Here is a 19541-nt window from a genome sequence, read left to right on the forward strand (position 1 = left end):
GGCTTGGCCAATATAATCCACAACAAGTGTGTGCCGAAATGCCCAAACCAAGTTTCAATCTTGAATAGATTGATTGGTTTATGTTAATGTGATTCAAGCATAGTTCGGTTTAACTAATTATTTAAAAATATATATAAATTTAAAAAATTCCCAAAAAAAATATTTTCTCTAATATTAGGGAAAAAGCTTATAAATTATATTTTGAATTTAATTCTAAATAAATATGCAAAAATCTTTGATAAAAAAAAAATTCTTTACCCAAAAATTGAACGAGCTCTTAGGGCTTTACAGAAGATTTTGAATCTTAAACAAATACTAGGTCATTATTTGCACCTCTCCGTTTTTTATTATTACTTGGTACTTTTGATATATTGATTGTTGTTTTTCTTTTAGGCTGGTGAGGAATAAAACCTTAGGACTCATAATCAGTAAGAAGGCTGCTTGAACATTTTGGTTGGTAATTGAACAAGATTAAATACCTAAAGGGCACTAGGTAACTAATCAGTGTAACCAAATCATCGGTCCTAAATTCTCTAATTGCGTAGAAAGTTAGATATATTCACATATTTTACTTGGTTTCTAGTCGATCCTGATAAGCTAATGACGACTCCTCATTTGAAAATCCTTATAGTGTTAATTCGACTTAACATTGAATATCCCAACATCCCACGAGATATGGGTTTGGAAGAGCCAGTGCCTAATCGAATGCTTTAGGCACATCTTTTAGATAATACGCCAAACCTGTCTTTTTCCCCTCTAGACGAAAAAGGTAGGTCATAGCAGCTGTTATCAAATAACTTCTAATTTCTATTTTAAGCATTTGAAATTGCCAACATTCAAGATTCATTGCCTACATTTTTAGCATTTATTTTTCAGTTTTATCAAATGATGCCTAAGCGAAGTATGCTCAGCATCATAGATTTGTTCAAAATTAAAATTCACTCACTCACACAACTCGGAGGAAGAAGAGATTCAAAGAAAGAATTTATACTGGAATCTCTCTTATCTATGCACGCGCATCAAATGCTCAATTACATAGATTCAACGTGGGCCTATTGCACCAACACGAAATCTGACTTTAGACATTTGGGAAAACAATCAAAGTTCTAATCCGACCACAAGGCGATCGAAATACCAAAATGTTTGTTCTCTGCAGTGGATTTATAAATGTGAAGGCCTCATTGTTACACAAGCAAACCCAACAAAAGTTTACAATATTATTCAAATTTAGACCTGATACAAATTAACACAGACCCCAGAAGCCCCAAACCCCCCTGATAAATAGGGTAACTATGGACATTTTCGCAACCCACCAAAAAAAAAAAAAAAAAAACTGTCCACCGCGTGTGCTCGAACATTTTCGGTTTGGGTTAGGTCAACTCAATTCAATCTAATATGACGTAATATGTGAAGTATCTTTATTGGTGCTTGAGTCGTAGTTGAAATTTTAGAATAGTTAGAATTATAGTCTTTGGTCTTGTTAGCTAACATATTTCCGATATCCTAAAAGATTATGTAATCTATATATTTTCCTATATTGGATGGATGAATCAAAATAATTTCAATAAGGCCAGATGTACCGAGATCCATGGAAAATTTGCTTGGCTAAGATAATTTTCCTGGCGGATGCTTAAATGGACATATTATCTTAAATAACTATTTGCAGCTTTTCTCATTTCTTACTAAACCTTACTGGACAAATCTTGATATCTCGGACAGTCGACAGATTTTGACGCGGTTTCCGCCAGGGGAATGCTGTTGTGTTTGTTGGATGCCCATGCTTGGATCTGTTCACTATCCACGATTCTGGCTAAGATATTGAGGAACTCGAGAAAGTAGTCATTCCAGGAAGTAAATTTGGCTATCACATCAAACCACGAATGTAGGTTTATCATGTAACGACTCTCTCTCTCTCTCTCTCTCTCTCGCGCGCGCGCGTGCGCGCACATCCATTTGCATTACTAGTCAATCAACTTGCCTTGCATTACGATTAAAATTTTATATATCGCTTTGTCTATGGCTTTATATACTCATTATGTGTAATTTTTGGTGGATATTCTAATATGGTATCAAGGCCAATTTTTTTCATAGTTTATTCCACGTAATGCGGCCTCTCGATTGTCAATTTTCACTTATTGTTCCTAATCTTGCTTACATGTAATAGGGGTATTAAAGTATTCCAAATCACTTGCATGTGAGAATGGTGTTAAAAGTACCTCTTTTTGCTTTTCAACTCTCACAAGGTGAAAAGAAAGAAAGAAAGAAAGAAAGAAAAAGGTCTTGAGAAGAATATGATTTATTTCATTGCTGTACGTTGCTAACAACAAGAGTTGGAGTAATAGGGGATCTCGAGTAACTAGCAGAGCCGCTAAAGTAGCTTATATGCTCTTTATATATATATATAGTCTACATTCACATATCAGTCCAAACTTTTAAGTTAAACTTTTCAACAATAATAAAATTTGAATTCCGTAAAACATCCAACCGATATCTCTTTACTCTTATTACCTCTGTGATCAATCAGAGAACTTAAATATATGGAAACAACTATTCCGCATGTATAATATGAATTTCAAAGTCTATTATGCAAATTATTTTGCAATCATGAATGTTCGCCGAAGACTTGAAACGTCGCATTGAATCATCCAGTTAATCGAGTGTCGGGCCTTAATTTGCTCTGATTTGCTGAGGTGGGACATTAATTTCTGCGAGTGATTTGTATGTTCTCTTGATTGAATTTGAACATAGGTATTATTTCCTTCATTTTTACTTTGCAGACTATGGAGGAGGGTTGCACCAAGTATTTTGCGAATACCTCTCTCGCTTGGAACAATTGATGGCTAAGTTTCTATTGAAAGCCTTTAAACAAATCAGTGCAATTAGGAGTGATCAACTTCAAAATGAACCGTCAAAAGTCATCTCATCAAAGTGGTCAAGGATAAAGCTTTAACGTTTAAAAACGTGAATGATTATCATAGGAACAGAAGACTCCAGCGTAATTGGGGGTTAGACCCTTGCATTTTCTCTCCTTATTCAGCGCAGCCTTAGATGTCCATGGAGTGGATTGTAGATTGCTTTTGGAAAGAGTCAAGTGCTGAACGGCAACACGTCTGCTGGTTGTCTTCGGCAGTTGTCTTCGGCATTGGACCTGTTTTGTGGTCTTTGTTTGTTCTTTCTTTTCTTCTTTGCTGGTTTGGTTAGTGTAGGAGTCTTTTGGCCCTGTGTGGCTTTCTCCTTTCTCCTCTATTCCTTTGCCTTATATTAGCTATTTTGTGCTTTGTTCCCCGCTGGTGTGGTGCTTCTCTTGCATCTGGTTCCCTTTCACTCACGCTAACTTGTTGTCTTGTTGAGTGTAAGTTTTGTGGCACCAGATTTTGTAATTATTGGTTCAAAGCTTTATATATTATCAATTCTTACAAAAAAAAAAAAAAAACTTCAAAATGAATTGGTCACTAACTTAGAATGGGGAATCGACCCCGTGACACCCAAGTTTCAATAGGATTGGAATCAATCGGTTCTTTAAAGTGAAATGGCAAGTCTATAAATTATCATACAGATCTCGAAGTGGAATGGCCACTAGAATTGTGGATAGAGGCCCACCATATATATCTGTTAATGATGAATCTATACATTTTGTTATTGCAACGTTTACTTTATTCAACCCGCGATGGAGATATGAAAGTCATCCTAAAGTGATTGGATCTGCAATTATTCTTTATAAATTAATCACTTGTTGTTCATCTCCTTCTAGCGAATGCAACGAAGTTTCGTCCCTCTGCACTAGCAAAGACTGCTGAAATAGAATCTGAAAAAGCTTACCCTTTTCTTTATTATTCTTTCTTCCCCAATCATAGTTTTAATGCATGTATTTATTAGAAAAATTGAAAGTTTAAGAATAATAATTGGAAAAGTGATGGACATACAAGGACGAAAAGAAAGTTTTTTATTAACAAAACGAGAAATGTAATTTTTTGTCTTTTATTTATTTATTTTTAGAGAGAGAGAGAGAGAGAGAGAGAGAGAGAGAGGCAGCCTTAATAAAGTACGTGTGCAAAGCATTTTGACCAGATGTTTAAATGGGTGCAATGGGCTAAAGTCCAATAAACAGAGTCTAATAACTGGCACGTCTAATAAACAGAGTCTATTGGATCCATGTGCATAGAATTATTGGGGTGGCGGGGGGAGTGTTATTTACACGAAGGTCAACCATTTCTGCTTGTGGATTTCCATTTTCTTAGGAGTTTATTCCTCCATGGCCCGCTCGCATCCGTTTGTCTTGTTCTTCAAGCTCTGCGAGACCAGAACCTGGCAATTAGCTTCAACAGCGCCTGCCAACACGCCACCATGATAATATCGTTGCTCCGGGCGAAACACCTTCTTAACTCTTCCGATAGATGACCAGCCGGTCCACAATAAGGGAAATGATCAGCCATTATAAACAGCCTGAGCTTCTTCATCTTTTTGAATGAGTCTGCATTCAAGATCAAGTCTTTTACATCAACCTTGTCTAGTTTAATGCCTTCAATGGCATTCGTTCCCTGTAAGAGTGAAACAAAAATAATTTCACATGTCAAAAAACAAGCCTAACTCTAATAATGATGTTTAAATGTGTATTAAAACCGTGTTAGGGTAAAAACCTCTATAACACAAGCAGCATTCAACTTATGAGGCAAGGATAGATTAGAGGATTTATATTGGGTTACGCAACCGTTGGTTCGACAATAAACACCGTCAGTTTAAAGAGAAAATATACAAAGCATAAAATAAAGATCCCAAACCCTAATTTCTTCCTCAAAACCCTAATTGGCAAAAGTAAAAAGTGGCATATATGTATCTCGTGGTCATGCAAAAAAAAAAAACTATTTTACATCTCATGTAAATGCGAAGTCCACAAAAAGAAGAAATACATGTGTTCTCAAATTAATTTTTCTTTAGGACATGCTTAAACTTTTACCGAGTTTTGCATAAGCACTTGTAGAGCATCTTCATGACGCCATATTCTACTTCGTTTGCTAGGATTTTCAGGGCACTCTTGAATTACAATTCGTCTACCCATTTCTTGAAGCAAATCATGCATCCATATTTTGTTATTTTCATCAATGTATATGAGCGACTTTTGAACCAAAATCTCAATCCCACTATCAACATGGATGTCACAATGGTCTAGTGACTTGATGATCTCTTCTTTGTCATATCTATTAAGAAAACATGCGATGTCGAGAAAGATCGTCCTCTCATTGGCCTCTAAACCATCAATGACAATCCTCAGTGTTTCATGAACATTTCCATGAGGAATTTCTTTCAGTTGATCAAAAGCTCCTTGCCATTCTTTGATGCTTTTGCCGTTCAAGAAAGAACCCATCACTATGAGTACCAAAGGAAGCCCTTTGGAAAAACTAGTGAAGCAATTTGAGAGCATCTTATAATCATTTTTGGGATATCTTTTTTGGAATGCATTCCAACTGAAAAGCTCGAGAGCTTGATCATCATTCAATAACTTTACTTTATAGATTTTCCCACATAGACCAATTAATGTTTCTTCATGTCGAGGTATCAAAACGATTCTACTTCCTGAGCCAAAGTTTATAGCCTCGATCAAGTGACTCAGCGGCTCCAACAACCCTTCAATATCATCAAACACCAACAAAACCCTCTTGTTTTGAAACTTACTCCTCATGAAGTTTATTATTTCATGAGTATCAGCACCAAACTCCAAAACTCCATTGCTGAGAATGTCACCAAAAAGTGTCTCTTGCATTTTGACGAGGCCCTCTTGGCTCGATATATCTTTCACATTAGTGAGAATGCAACTCCGATCGAATTGATCTGCAATTCGATCAAACAAAGCTCTCACAAGTGTCGACTTCCCTATTCCGCTAGTCCCAGAAATACCCATGATTTGGACCTCTTCAACCTCTAATTGGAGTAAGGAGTACAAAGCTTGTACTTGAGAATCTAACCCAACTAGATGGAAAGCAGGCGGGTTCGTTTGTGAACACCTCAGTTTTCGTGAGATTTTCTCCACAACAGATTGGATTAATTCAACTTCAAGTCTGCAAAATGTCAACAAATAAAGGTGTGATTGTGGTGATTCGTGCAAGTAAAACTAATCTAATTTAATATCCAACATCAAATCCAATATAATAGAAGTGGAATGTTAGAAGTTGACATGTGCTCTCATAGTAGGGCACATCCCCCCCCCCTTCTCTTTCATGTTTGATTTCCCTTACTTTTGTTATTCTTATCTTTTTGAATTAAAAAAAAAAAAAAAACTCTTTTTTCAACTTTTCAGTTAATTGGAAATGACACGTATCTTTATTTTGCATGTCACACCTTTTTTTTCAAAATATTGACTATGCTTTTGTTGAAAAATTCATGTTAATCATAAGAATAAAATATTCAAACATACCTCCCTCCACTTTTAACATAAAGCATTTTAATCAAACATCCCAATATTACATGTGTCGCCATTTCAACTAATCAATAAAAATTCATGTTAATCATGATGAAACGTTTTAGTGTTAGTGTAATGACATGGTCATGTCAACTGAAATATGACTTAAGTCTCAAGATTCTATCTATTCAACAAATAAAACACAGAAAAATAACTGCTTTTCGTTAGAATTAGTATAGCCAGCATGGAAAAGAAGATGAATGACTAGTAGCCACTTCGTAAAAGAATATGCGATGACTGGACAGTCATAACCATACACCGATGCGAACTTCATCCCATGTTTATCTAAATTTCTAAATAAGTACACATATAAAAAGTTCACCTATGGAACAATTAAGTTTACTTCAAGAGTTGTTTCCTCTGAATATCAATATGGTTATGTGTAGTGAGAAGTTCACAAAAAATTTAGTCATATTCCGACACTAACTTAGATTCCACAGTGGAGAGTCTTGACGGCGAAGAGAAGGGTTGCATCGCAGCTAGGGTTTAACCAGTAATAGCTATGGAAGATCTGGACTTGCCCATTTTCGTTCTCTAAAATATAAACGAAAGAAAGCATGGGACTTCTGATAACCTCCTATAAGGAAAAGAAGCTCATAGCTTTGGAATTCACCAACTTGAACGGGACTAAGTGAGGGAAATGATGCATGAAGGAAAGGGGCAGCGGGGAAGATCATTGGTCTCTAGAGATTTCTTCATGCTTGAGGGAAGAAGTGAGCATAATCAACTTGTTCGTTTGTTCAGTTATCAAAACCAACTTATGAAATGAGGGTTACAACTGGCAAAAAAGGGACATCCATCAATTTACTTTTTCTTTTCCTTTAACGTTTAACAATGCTGTCTATCGTTTCATGTAGCTGAACACTTCTAATTTGCTAAATATGGAGGAAATCAGCATATGCTGAAACATATGCTCAGGGGGTAAAATCTAATAAATGCTAAGAGAAAAAAAGAGAGTTGTTTATAGAAGGTAACAGAAGGCGTCAAGGAGTGTAACTTCACCAATTATAATAGCACAAAATGTCTTTTTTTCTTGCAAGCTGTAAAAATCAAGAATATCTGAAAAGATATTCAGTATCGATGTTAAATCTCTTTGATGAGCCGAACAATTGAGTGGAGTCCTATTCTTGGAAAGTTCCTTACCTAGTAAAAGGATTCCGAATATATTCATATATTCCTACTGCCATGGACCAAAGATGGGACTTTAAGGGCAAGTTTTGTTGTTTCATGGACAAAATTAGTAACTTCCCTTAGCATTCCTCTCAAGAAAACACGTGAGAAACTTAGAATTAGTAACTTCCCTTAGCATTCGTCTCAAGAAAACACGTGAGAAACTTAGTACCTTTTTCCAAGAGACCAACCGGTGAGATTGCCAGCTTTTTGGAGAGCATCTCTCCACTTCCGGACCTTGTCAGCATTCTCCTGCCCGAAACCCTTTTCGCTTTGGCCAATTTGCTTGAATGATCCGGACTGCTCACGCAACTCTTTGGGGTCGACGTCCACAAAAATGATGAACACCAGCTGGCCTTTCTTTTCCTTGCACTCGAGGATCTTATCCAACTCGTCCAAGCACCATGGCGAGGAGGCGAAGGTTTGAGAGATCGCCACGATGGCGCTCCTCGACCGCTCAATCACTTCGTTGATTGCTGGAGTGATCTCTAGTCCTCTTTCTAGACTGCTGTCTACAAAGGCCCTTATCTTGTTTCGCTCGAGAGCGTCGTGGAGATGGCTCACAAAGTTGCGTGTGTCATCTTGTTTATAACTGATGAATATATCGTGAACCCAGCATGGGATGGAGGAGGGGGCAAAGAGAGTTGTGACCTGCCTGTGAGGCTATGCTTGAGAGAAGAGAAGTGGGGTGGAAAGAGAGAGGGCAAACTGATGGGAGGGGATTGCAATTGGAGTTGTGATGTTCTCTTTTTTAGGAGGCTTGGATACGATGGAGGAGGATTAAAAGGAGGGAAAAGCTCGCTCTTCATTTGGCCAAATTTGATCATCATCTTACTAGAATTCGCCATTCAAACACGATCGAAGTAGAGAAAGAACGTACTGCTCTCTTGACCTATTTAAAATAGAAATACAAATTCCGAGCTCTTTCTCTCTCTCTCTCACTGCTTTTGTCCATTTTCTCGAACTTGACGTGTCACAGCACTGTCCCTACAAATTGTAATATTATTCCGTGAGATACGGCAACTTTTCTTAGAAATGGGAAACGCACGTGTGTGTGCAGCTACTGATAGAATCTCACGCGAATCAAAGCAGAAACCCCGTTCCATTTTGAGTCTTGGGACGCAAGTTATACCGCCCCACCATTTTCTTCCACCTTCAATTTTGAATCTTGAGGATACTTTTGCCCTAAATTACCTAGAGAGATTAATTGATGAAGGATGAAAGATATTAATAATTGTTGTTAATAAAAAAATTCGCCAGTAGTATTTGGAAAAAGTAGAGTCTTAGTCTTCTAAGTTTAAGCATTCTTGTAATTTAGTTCTCTAGCATTCATTTCATACAATCAAGTTCTCTTTTTCAGTTTGTGCAATTTTGGTCCTCTAAGTTTTGTAATTTTCTTGATTTTTAATCAATTCCTCACCAGCAAAAACTAATCCTATGGAGTTAGCATTTCTTTCTTTATTTTTCTTAGTTTGGCTTTCGATCATTTGCTACTCATTTGACACCACGTTAATAATGCCAATCACTACCACACTAATTTGATGATTTTGTCAGAGTGGTTAATAAAAGGACATAATATAATATATAAAAAAAAAAGTTTGAGCACTGAATTGGACAAAATAAAACTTAGAGAACTAAATTGCATAAATTGAGAATGTCGGAGGACTTGATTGAATAAAATAAAAGTTAGAGGGCCAAATTACACAAACTCTGAGAATTAAAGGACTAAAATTGTACTTAAACCTAGATTTTTTTAAGTGATATATACAATCAAAACTTGGAAAAAAAAATTCATATTGTTGATTTTCATCGAGATAGATGAAAGGAGTTGAAACTTGAAATTGTCTTGGATCTCACTTGTAAACTAAGAATATCCTGAATCTTAACTAGACAACAAAAGATCGAATTTTTATGATCACAGGGTTACCTCTTCATTCCTTAAAAGACAAAGTGTCGGAAAGGAACGCGAGCCCCATGTGAAGAAAGGATCTGGAATATACGATTGGGACGGACCTTTCGGTTATATCATTTTTATATTTTAAAAGAAGGAACATTTTTTTATCACGACAGTGGAAGCCTATTTGATAATCCTGAATGCTGAAAATTAAAAAATTAAGCTTGTTTAAAAATCTTAACTAACAATGATTTAAAAGATTTAATTAAGTAAAAAAATCACTTGATGGTGTAAGTAAGGATTGGAGTACTAATTAATACATTAAGTAGAAAAAGTAATTGATGTCAAGTAGAATTTTACATCCATATTTCCAAATATATCCCCAACGATCACACGTCTATGTATGGCAAAAATTAATAATAGTCGGTCATCAATTTTGAGTTATTATTTAACAACTTTTAATTTTCTATTTCAAGCATTTAAAATTGTCAACACCTTTCAGTGACTAAGATATCAATTTCATTAAAAGAGTGCCCTAAGAGAAGTGGGTTTAGCATGGTAGATTGTTCAAAATTAAAATTCACTCACTCACACTTCTTGGAGGAAGAAGAGACTCAAAGGGAGAACTTAAAGGGGAATGTCTCTTATTTGTACACACACATCAAATGCTCAACGACATAGACTTAGAGCCCGTTTGGTTCAACTTTGGGGAAATGCCCTTAGGAGAATGCAAATACCTTTGAGATAAAGGGTTTCCCGAAATGCTACACCGTTTGGTAAATTACAATCTCAAATAGCTTTGAAAAATAATTTTAGCAAAAAACACCGTTTGGCAAAACTTGCATTTCTAATTAGCTTTTGCTATTTTTATTTTTTTTAAGTCTGAAAAAAATCCGATGGCCGGCGAACTGCTGGTGAACAGCCGGCCAACCGCCGCATGCCAATCGGCCGCGAACCGCTGATCTCGCCTCCCGACGGCTAGATTTGGCCACCGGACTGCCAGATTTGGCCACTGCATCGCGCATTTGGCCTCCCGACGGCCAGATCTGGCGGCCGAGGGCGCGACCTCGGGCGGCTTCGCTTGGTGTGCGCAAACTAGGCGACGCCGCTGGTCCGCGCGACCTCAGCTGCGTCGCCCGGTTCGCACGTGCCCGGCGACGCCGCCTAGGTCGTGGGTCGCGCCACCCCGGGCGGTGGTCACCGGGGATGCGCGACCCCACGCGGCGGTGGTGGTTGCCGGAGAAGCCGAACTCTCAGGCGGTGGGGAAGACGAAGACGAACGGAGAAGAAGATGAACAGTAACGACGATGAACAGTAAACTTGCATCTCTGAAATGCCCAATGCTCAAAACTTGTCCTACCCAGCATTCAGCTTTCAGCCTTTAAAATACCCACATTTCGCAAATGGGCATTCGAAAACCATTGCCAAACACATAAAATTTTCCCCAAGGGGCTTTGGGGACTCAAAGCCCTTGGGAAAGCCCAACCTTCTGTGGGCTAATTGCACCAGCATGAAATCTGACTTTAGACAATTGGTAAAACAAACCAAAACTCAAGGTATGTGCCTTTTAAGAAAAAATCTATGTTGAAGGAAATTGAGTCACTTGAAATTCATTTTCAAGGAAAGTAATTGGCTATCCCTTATATGGTTTGAGCAAGAAATTGAGAGGGGAGTATTTTTCTGGTATATAGATTTTACTTTTGAATATATTTTTCCTAAGGATGGATTTTGCAATGCTACTAAACTATATCAAGAAGATTTTTCATTATGAAATGAAATATGAATCCATAAATTTACAATTGTCAGCATCGAGGACATCAAGTTGTTGTAGTTTATAATGCAACCTAGAGAGAGAGAGAGAGTGAATAGGGTAATTTATAAAAACTTAATTTTTTTGTAAAATAAGACAAGTTAAGTTTAATATATGCATAACCAATTTGTTGGGATTAACGGATTCCCAAAAATCGGATTCGACACTAAATCGAACCCCTAAAACGAATGCAGAAGACAAGCCCGGGAAAATCACGTATCACCGATCCTAAAGCACACCACGGATTCGAGCGTACCTTGTTAGCCACATATTAAACACCGACGCCGACGTGAGGAAGAGAATTTGGCCATGTTCGATCCGATGACGCCAAATCGTGGTTGAAGGGAAGAAAAACGTTGCCGGAGCCTTACTGTTTTCCTTTTTGGGAGAGAGAGAGAGGGAGAGAGAGGGAGAGAGGGAGACGTACGTACGTTCTGATTTCCAAAATGTGCGTTCTCGCTCTCTCTCATCTCTTTTATACGTCCCTCCATTCACGGGCCCTATTCCTGTGGGCCGGGCTTTTAGGCCCAACATGGGCGGATAGGCCTTAAGCCCATCATTAATAAAACCATCATCTCCCACTCGCACATGGTGGGCTGAACAGGATTCTCTTTACCTCTCTTCAACATTCATACCGGTGAATAATCCGTGCGACCAGCATACTTTGAGAGCTTGTTGCTATACATCTGTTAGGAATATATAGCAGCTCATAATGGGCGTCACAATCTGAGTAGATTTAGTATGCAGTACCCTAGATCGATCAATCACATTTATAACTCTCTTGATCTCTTTTAAACAATGATATATATATATATATATATATATATATATTGTATTCACAATTATGATTATCCCAAAGACAGTCATAATTGGTCGACCAGTGAACACAAAACTTAGAATGTGATTCTCTATATTCGATCTTCCTCTTTCCTTCAAACTCTCAATTTCAGTTTAGCTTGCTTTTCTAGAAATGTCCCATTAGATCGAATCAACTCATGACCATTAGCAACGTCCTAAGATAGCAAACACTAAATAGAAACCTTGAGAATAAGTAAAAGTCATGAGGGCACTAAAATTGAGGAACTCTTTTCCTCAAGAGTCTCACACGTCATAAAAGTTGAGGTCAAACTTTTTGCCACTCTTATTGGTCGTCTTATGCATACGTAGTATGAAATACGTATTACGGTATTAACTCATTTCCCATGGAGCATATGTCTATACTTTCAATACCGTACAGATGATAGTTCAGACATTCCCAATGTCTAACTTGAGTTCACGTATCTACTCATTCACAAAATTCATCAGAACTCACATCTGGCATCATAGACAGATAAAGTAAAATATGTGGGTTATTTTACTTTCGGACATAGTAAGTATTATGTCCTCATCTTAACACTCAGTTAAGGTGACAAATATATTTTAAGCTTGAGCTCTTGATTATCACTTAGATTATAAGCTTAAAAACAGTCTCATTTCTATTCATCACACAGTAAATATAGGCGATTACCCGTGTGAGTGGGCCAATCTTATATCTATCCGACATACTTTCTCAACTTAATGTAATGCACTGAGCATTAAGATGCATAAAGATCAAACAAAGATTCATAGGCATTAACAATGAAAAAACACAAGTTCATAAATATGAACAAATCAGGGAAATTACAATCCAGTACATCAGACTCTACGCAATCCTAGAGATCTTACATGACCACAAAACACATCTCTAGGTATTGGCTTTGTCATAGGATCTGCTACCATTCTATGCGTAGATATGTACTGTAAGTTCACATCCTTTCGTGCAACCATATCTTTAACAAAGTTATACTTAGTATCTATATGTTTGGTCTTGCCATGATATTTTGGATCTTTGGTGTACGCTATAGCTGCTTGGCTATCACAGTTAACTAATAATGGATTTGCAGCTTTCTCAATGACACCTAAATGATCCAAAAATCTCTTAAGCCAAACTCCTTCTTGTACCGCTACTGATAATGCCACGAACTCAGCTTCCATCGTGAACAAGGCTATACACGTTTGCTTCTTACTGCTCCATGATATGGCGCCATTGTTCAGTAAGAAAGCAAATCCAGAGGTAGATTTCCTTTCATCTAAATCTCCTTCCCAATAAGCATCTGAATAGCCTTCAAGTCGCAGATCCTTTCCTTGGTAATTCAACTTGTAATCAGCAGTTCCCTTCGAGATACCTCGCATTCTCTTAACGGCTTTCCAATGTCTTTGACCTGGATTGGATTGGTATCTACTTACCATTCCAACTGCAAAACATATGTCGGGTCTTGTACACATCATAGCGTACATCAAGCTCCCAATAGCACTAGCATAAGGAACCTGTTTCATTTGTTCCTTCTCTTGTGGAGTCCTTGGACACAGTTTATGGCTCAATCCTTCACCTTTTGCAATATGAGTGTCTATGGGTGTACAATCTTGCATATGAAATCGTTCAAGAACCTTATTTGTATATGTTTCTTGTGAAAGAGACAACGATCTCTTCGAACGATCTCTTGAAATCTTAACTCCAAGAATGTATGCAGCCTCACCCATATCCTTCATCTCAAAGTTGGAAAACAACCAACTCTTGACAGTATGAACAAACTCCATATTACTTCCGGCAATTAGTATATCATCAACATATAATGATATGATCACAAATTGATCATTGGATCTTTTGATATATACACAATGATCCTCATCAATCATTGTAAAATCATATGCCTTTATGGCATTATGAAAACGTATATACCATTGTCTCGATGACTGCTTAAGGCCGTATATCGATCTCAAAAGTCAACATACATTTTCTTCTTGGCCTTTCACTATGAAACCAACAAGTTGTTCCATATATATTTCTTCCTCTAATTCTCCATTGAGGAAAGCAGTCTTTACATCCATCTGATGCAACTCAAGATCCATACTAGCCACTATTGCCAGAATAATGCGAATCGAGGTAAATCTCACTATAGGAGAAAACGTATCTTCATAATCAATTCCTTCCTGTTGATTATACCCATTCGCCGCAAGACGAGCCTTATGCCTTTCTATCGAGCCATCAGCCTTTCGCTTTATTTTGAGAACCCACTTGTTCCCAATAGCTCTGCGTCCTTTTGGAAGATCAACCAGTTCCCAGACTTGGTTTGATTTCATTTACTCTATTTCCTCTTCCATTGCATGAATCCATTTTTCCTCATTATGGCAATTCAGAACCTCATTAATATTTCTTGGCTCATCCTCATCTTGTGGAGCAACCATAAAATTTTTCCCTTCAATGTCAAAACGTCGACGGGGAATACTTTGGCGACTTGTTCGCCGTATGGGAGATTGTACACTTTGCACATCATTCCCCATTATGCTCCCACTTGGATTAGATAATGATGACATCATCTCATCATGTGGTTGCAATTGAGAATGAGTTGAATTCAATTCATCACTTCTCATATTACTCCCACTTGGACGAACTCCACTAATATCATTATCTTGATCCAAGGTCTCAAATAGGGAGTAATCTTCTCCTAATTCGCCCTTCTTAGGAAATTCATCCTCTAAGAATGTGACATCTCGTGATTCAAATTCAGTTATACTCCCACTTTCCTGCTCACCTATGAACACATACCATTTCGAGTGTTCCGAGTATCTTATGAAAATACTCTTCTTTCCTCTAGGACCTAATTTCCCAAACTTGTGAGATGACTCAAGTGTATAGGCAGCACAACCCCATGGCTTAAGAAAACTTAAGTCTGGTTTTCTACTTGTCAATAACTCATATAGTGTGGAAGTAACTAATTTAGAAGGCACCCGGTTAAGTATATAGGCAGCAGTTAACAACGCATCACTCCAAAAAGTAATAGGTAAGTTAGCATGCGCCATCATGGACCTAACCATTTCCAGTAGGGTTTTGTTTCTTCTCTCCGCAACACAATTTTGTTGAGGAGTATACGGAATAGACAACTGTCTTTCTATTCCTTTTTCATCACATAATTTTCTCAACTCATCAGATAAATATTCTCGACTTCGATCGAATCTCAATGTTTTTATTTTCTTGTCTAATTGATTTTCTACCGGGTTCATAAACCTTTTGAAACAACTTATTGCTTCAGATTTATGAGAAATCAAATAGACATATCCGAATCGAGTATAATCATCTATAAAAGTGATTAAATAAACAGCCACATGCCTTCCTCTCACATTCATTGGACCACAGACATCAGAATGGATTAAATGCAGAGGAAATTCAGCTCTTTTACCTTTTCCAAATGGTTTCCTTGTCGTTTTCCCTTCTAGGCAATGCTTACATATGGGTAAATCGACTTTTTCAATGTTGCCCAACAAGCCCTCTTTGGCTAGTCTATTCATACGTTGTTGGCCAATGTGACCAAGTCTAGCATGCCACACATTCACATCATTATCATATGTATTAGGAGACGTGAGAAGGGAATAACAAACATTTGTATTAACATAGTCAATATCTAATACAATGAAACCATCTAGAAAATAACCACAACATAGTAATTTGTATCCAAAAACAAATCCACACCTCTATTATAGAAGTTCATATTAAAACCTAGTTTAACCAATACTAAAACAGACACCAAATTCCAACGAATCTCCGGAGCATACAATACATCATGTAGGAACAGAGTGCGTCCACCACGCATGTTCAGTTGGCAGGTGTCAATTCCTTTCATTTCAGCTCTGGAGTTGTTTCCCACATAAATCCACTTAGTTCTAGTTGGTACTCGTCGGAATTCCACGAAGGATCCTCTATCCTTCGCTACATGGTCTGTCGCTCCTGAATCTACAGTCTACAAAGGATTAGACTCAGTCAAGAATACAGAACTCAACACAAAAGCAAAGTTCTGAAAAGTACAAAGGGTGTATACCTTCTTTGGCTCACAACAGTCGCGAGCATAGTGACCCTTCTTGTCACAGTTGTAGCATTTCACCCTTGCAAGCTTCTTCATGCGAGGACGCTTTCCTCTTTCATGTTGGTTAAACTTGGGTTTCTTCCCTGAAGGACCTGCTTCCTTGCCTTTCCCTTTATCAAACCAGTTAGGGTGTTTGCGCTTGGAGCTTGAAGCTCCATGTGAGCTAGAACTAGCATGATAGAGTTCAGCATCCGGCTTAGCCGCCAAGAGGCGGTCCTCTTCCAGCTCAAGATGGCGCACTGCATCCTCAAAAGTTTTGATATTTTTATTATAGGTCAGGTGCACCTTCATATGCTCCAAACTCTGAGGCAATAAACGAATCACTGCTTGCACTTGCTGCTCATCAGTGAGGACATGGCCAGCATCTTTCAGCTCATTTATCATGTTTGACATCTTTCTAAGATGTTGCTTCATGGTCTGACCATGAGGCTTCTTATATGAGTCAAACCTAATAGTGAGCTGCCTCATTCTAGTCACCGAAGTATGACCAAATCTTGCTGCCAATGCCTCCCACATTTCTTTGGCATTGTCAAAACGCCTAAACTCTTGCATGACGTCATTTTCCATGCTACTCAGTAACGTGATGCGAGCAAGAGAGTTCTTTATTTTCCATGCAGCAAAAGCTTCCTTATCTCTCTTGTGCTGTGCAGTGTTTCCTTCTTCAAGTTCTACCATTGTCAAGTTAAGAGCTTCAAGTGCCTCTTGCTCTTCCAGCACATATTGGATTTTCATGTGCCATATCTCATAGTTGTCACCATTGAACTTTTCACCTTTGTTCAGCTTGGCAACTATGCTCTTCGTGGCTGAAGCCATTGATCTGAACACATCAGACATATATGCATGAATTATTAATGCATATCATTTATGCATCCCTTTTGCACAGACTCATCATATTAATGAACAATTTCAAGCAAGGTTTCAGAATCAAAAGGTCACAAAGTTTCCAATCATCCTCCAAAAATCCTAACTTAAAACTATTATTAATATAATTGTCTTATGCAAAATAAATTTTATGAAGCTACAAAAACTTCTATAACTACCCACAACAACCAGCAATAACATAAAGCAAATAATAATTGACATCCAATAAAACAATAATGCTTTCACATAATATAACTAACATATCGGCTGCTACATCAATAACAATCAGGTAGTAAACATTACATAAGATGTCCACAAAGCACACTAAACTAAGATCGGCCAATACAACTAACACCAAGTCAGCACACGAACTGGGAAAGATCCTCTTTTGTTTAATTTCTTGATCTTTTCCCTTGTAACAATCCTATAATAATCATCTACAAAATCCATCACAATTTTCTTATATGAAGCAGCTCTATTGACATCCCATATGCGATTCAACACTCCTTGCCATTCAGGTGGAAGGGTGTTCATGAAAAATCGCACTATCTCGGGGCATCGTGGCATAGGACGACCATTCCATAGGACCTTTTGAATTTTCCCGTTGACTTCAAGGACGTGATCAATTAAGTTACCACTCTCACATCGATGATCCGTCAAATCAGCTACCAACTTAGAAAGCCTTTTCTTTTGTTCATCGGTAATTGCGCGAATAGGTGTGCGCAACCTGAGAGGAGGCATAGTTCCTGTAACAAATGCAAAACTGTCCCTGCAACAAATGCAGGGATCACATATAATCCACATAAACTTAATTGAAAAAGAAACACATTCTTTTCCCTTTTCCCTTTTTTTTTTCCCCGGTCAACAGTCAAGGGTCAAAGGGTCAACGGTCAACGGTCGTCAGGTCAACGATCAGGTCGTTGGTCGTCGGGCCGGTCGGACCGGTCGGGCCGGTCGGACCGGTCGGGCCGGGTCGGACGAACCAACCGCATGTGCCGCGCGCGTGCATGGGATGACATCACGCAGACGTCAGCCGGCACGTGCCGCGCGCGTGCAAGGTGTCCGTGGGTCGGGTCAGGTCGAGTCGCCGGTCGGGTTGCCGGCCGGTGACCGCCCGGCCAACCGTTGTCGGCGCTGACGTAATCGATGACGTCATCCCAGCGGTTACCAACTGTTGGGTGACATCATGCTGACGTTAGCACGCGTCGGTTCGCCGACCGACGCATGCCGGTTCGCCGCCGGCGTCGCGCACGTGCCAGTTTGCCAACCGGCGTGTGGCGCCCACGCGCAGCGGCTTCTGGCTGCGCGTGTAGGCACGTGTGGCGTCACCCGGCGCACGACATGTCGCCGGACTCGTCTCAACCAGCCCTTTCACCCTATGCCTTCATAAATCAATTTTGACTTACAGAAACTCGAAAAAACGGACGAACAGTGCTCGGGTGTCGGGATTTCTCGCCCCGATCCGTGTCGGCCGTATTTCTTTGTGAAAAATCAATCAAAAAACATGAAAAGGGTCGGGAAAACATGAACTAGGGCTCTGATACCAATGTTGGGATTAACGGATTCCCAAAAATCGGATTCGACACTAAATCGAACGCCTAAAACGAATGCGGAAGACAAGCCCGGGAAAATCACGTATCACCGATCCTAAAGCACACCACGAATTCGAGCGTACCTTGTTGGCCACAGATTAAACACCGACGCTGATGTGAGGAAGAGAATTTGGCCATGTTCGATCCGATGACGCCAAATCGTGGTTGAATGGAAGAAAAACGTTGCCGGAGCCTTACTGTTTTCCTTTTTAGGAGAGAGAGAGAGAGAGAGAGAGAGGGGGGGGGAGAGGGAGACGTATGTACATTCTGATTTCCAAAAGGTGCGTTCTCCCTCTCTCTCATCCCTTTTATACGTCCCTCCATCCACGGGCCCTATTCCTGTGGGCCGGGCTTTTAGGCCCAACATGGGCGGACGGGCCTTAAGCCCATCATAAATACAACCATCACAATTTGATGTATGTAGAATTATTATATGCAAGATGCTTCTAATAGATACAATATAAAATAAGTAGAAAGATAGAAGATTATGCACGCAAATCTTATGATGGTTGAACTTATGCCTAAGTTTACATCCACTCTCCTACATATTAGCTACCAACACCTTAAATTCCACTAGGTAATCTCTTGAGTGGCTGCAACTTAACATGTGTTGCTTCTTCCTGAAGTTGATAAATCATACTATCAATAATTTAGCATTGCTAAAACATTTTTACACTCCTCAAAGGGCCAAATTCAACAGCAACATCTCTAAAAGGAGTAAATCACAAGTAACAGAAATTTCTCTCATAATAAGAATGTCACTATATCATTTTTTTTATAACTTTCTTAGTTTGCTGACGCGTGTCTCCTTCAGCATGTGTTG

General features: G+C 38.8%; 1 protein-coding gene across 1 annotated transcript; it reads right to left on the bottom strand.

Annotated features, from left to right (window-relative positions):
- Nucleotides 1–4283: 4283 nt before the first annotated feature.
- On the bottom strand, nucleotides 4284–10536 carry LOC120295996 (disease resistance protein RUN1-like). The gene is made up of 4 exons (XM_039317642.1): nucleotides 10460–10536; nucleotides 7797–8216; nucleotides 4955–6053; nucleotides 4284–4538 (listed from the first exon to the last, which is right to left on the bottom strand). The coding sequence occupies exons 1-4, from the start codon at nucleotides 10534–10536 to the stop codon at nucleotides 4284–4286; spliced, it is 1851 nt and encodes a 616-aa protein (XP_039173576.1).
- Nucleotides 10537–19541: the final 9005 nt, after the last annotated feature.

The sequence above is a fragment of the Eucalyptus grandis genome, chromosome 7, assembly GCF_016545825.1.
Source record: "Eucalyptus grandis isolate ANBG69807.140 chromosome 7, ASM1654582v1, whole genome shotgun sequence".
Taxonomy (NCBI): domain Eukaryota; kingdom Viridiplantae; phylum Streptophyta; class Magnoliopsida; order Myrtales; family Myrtaceae; genus Eucalyptus; species Eucalyptus grandis.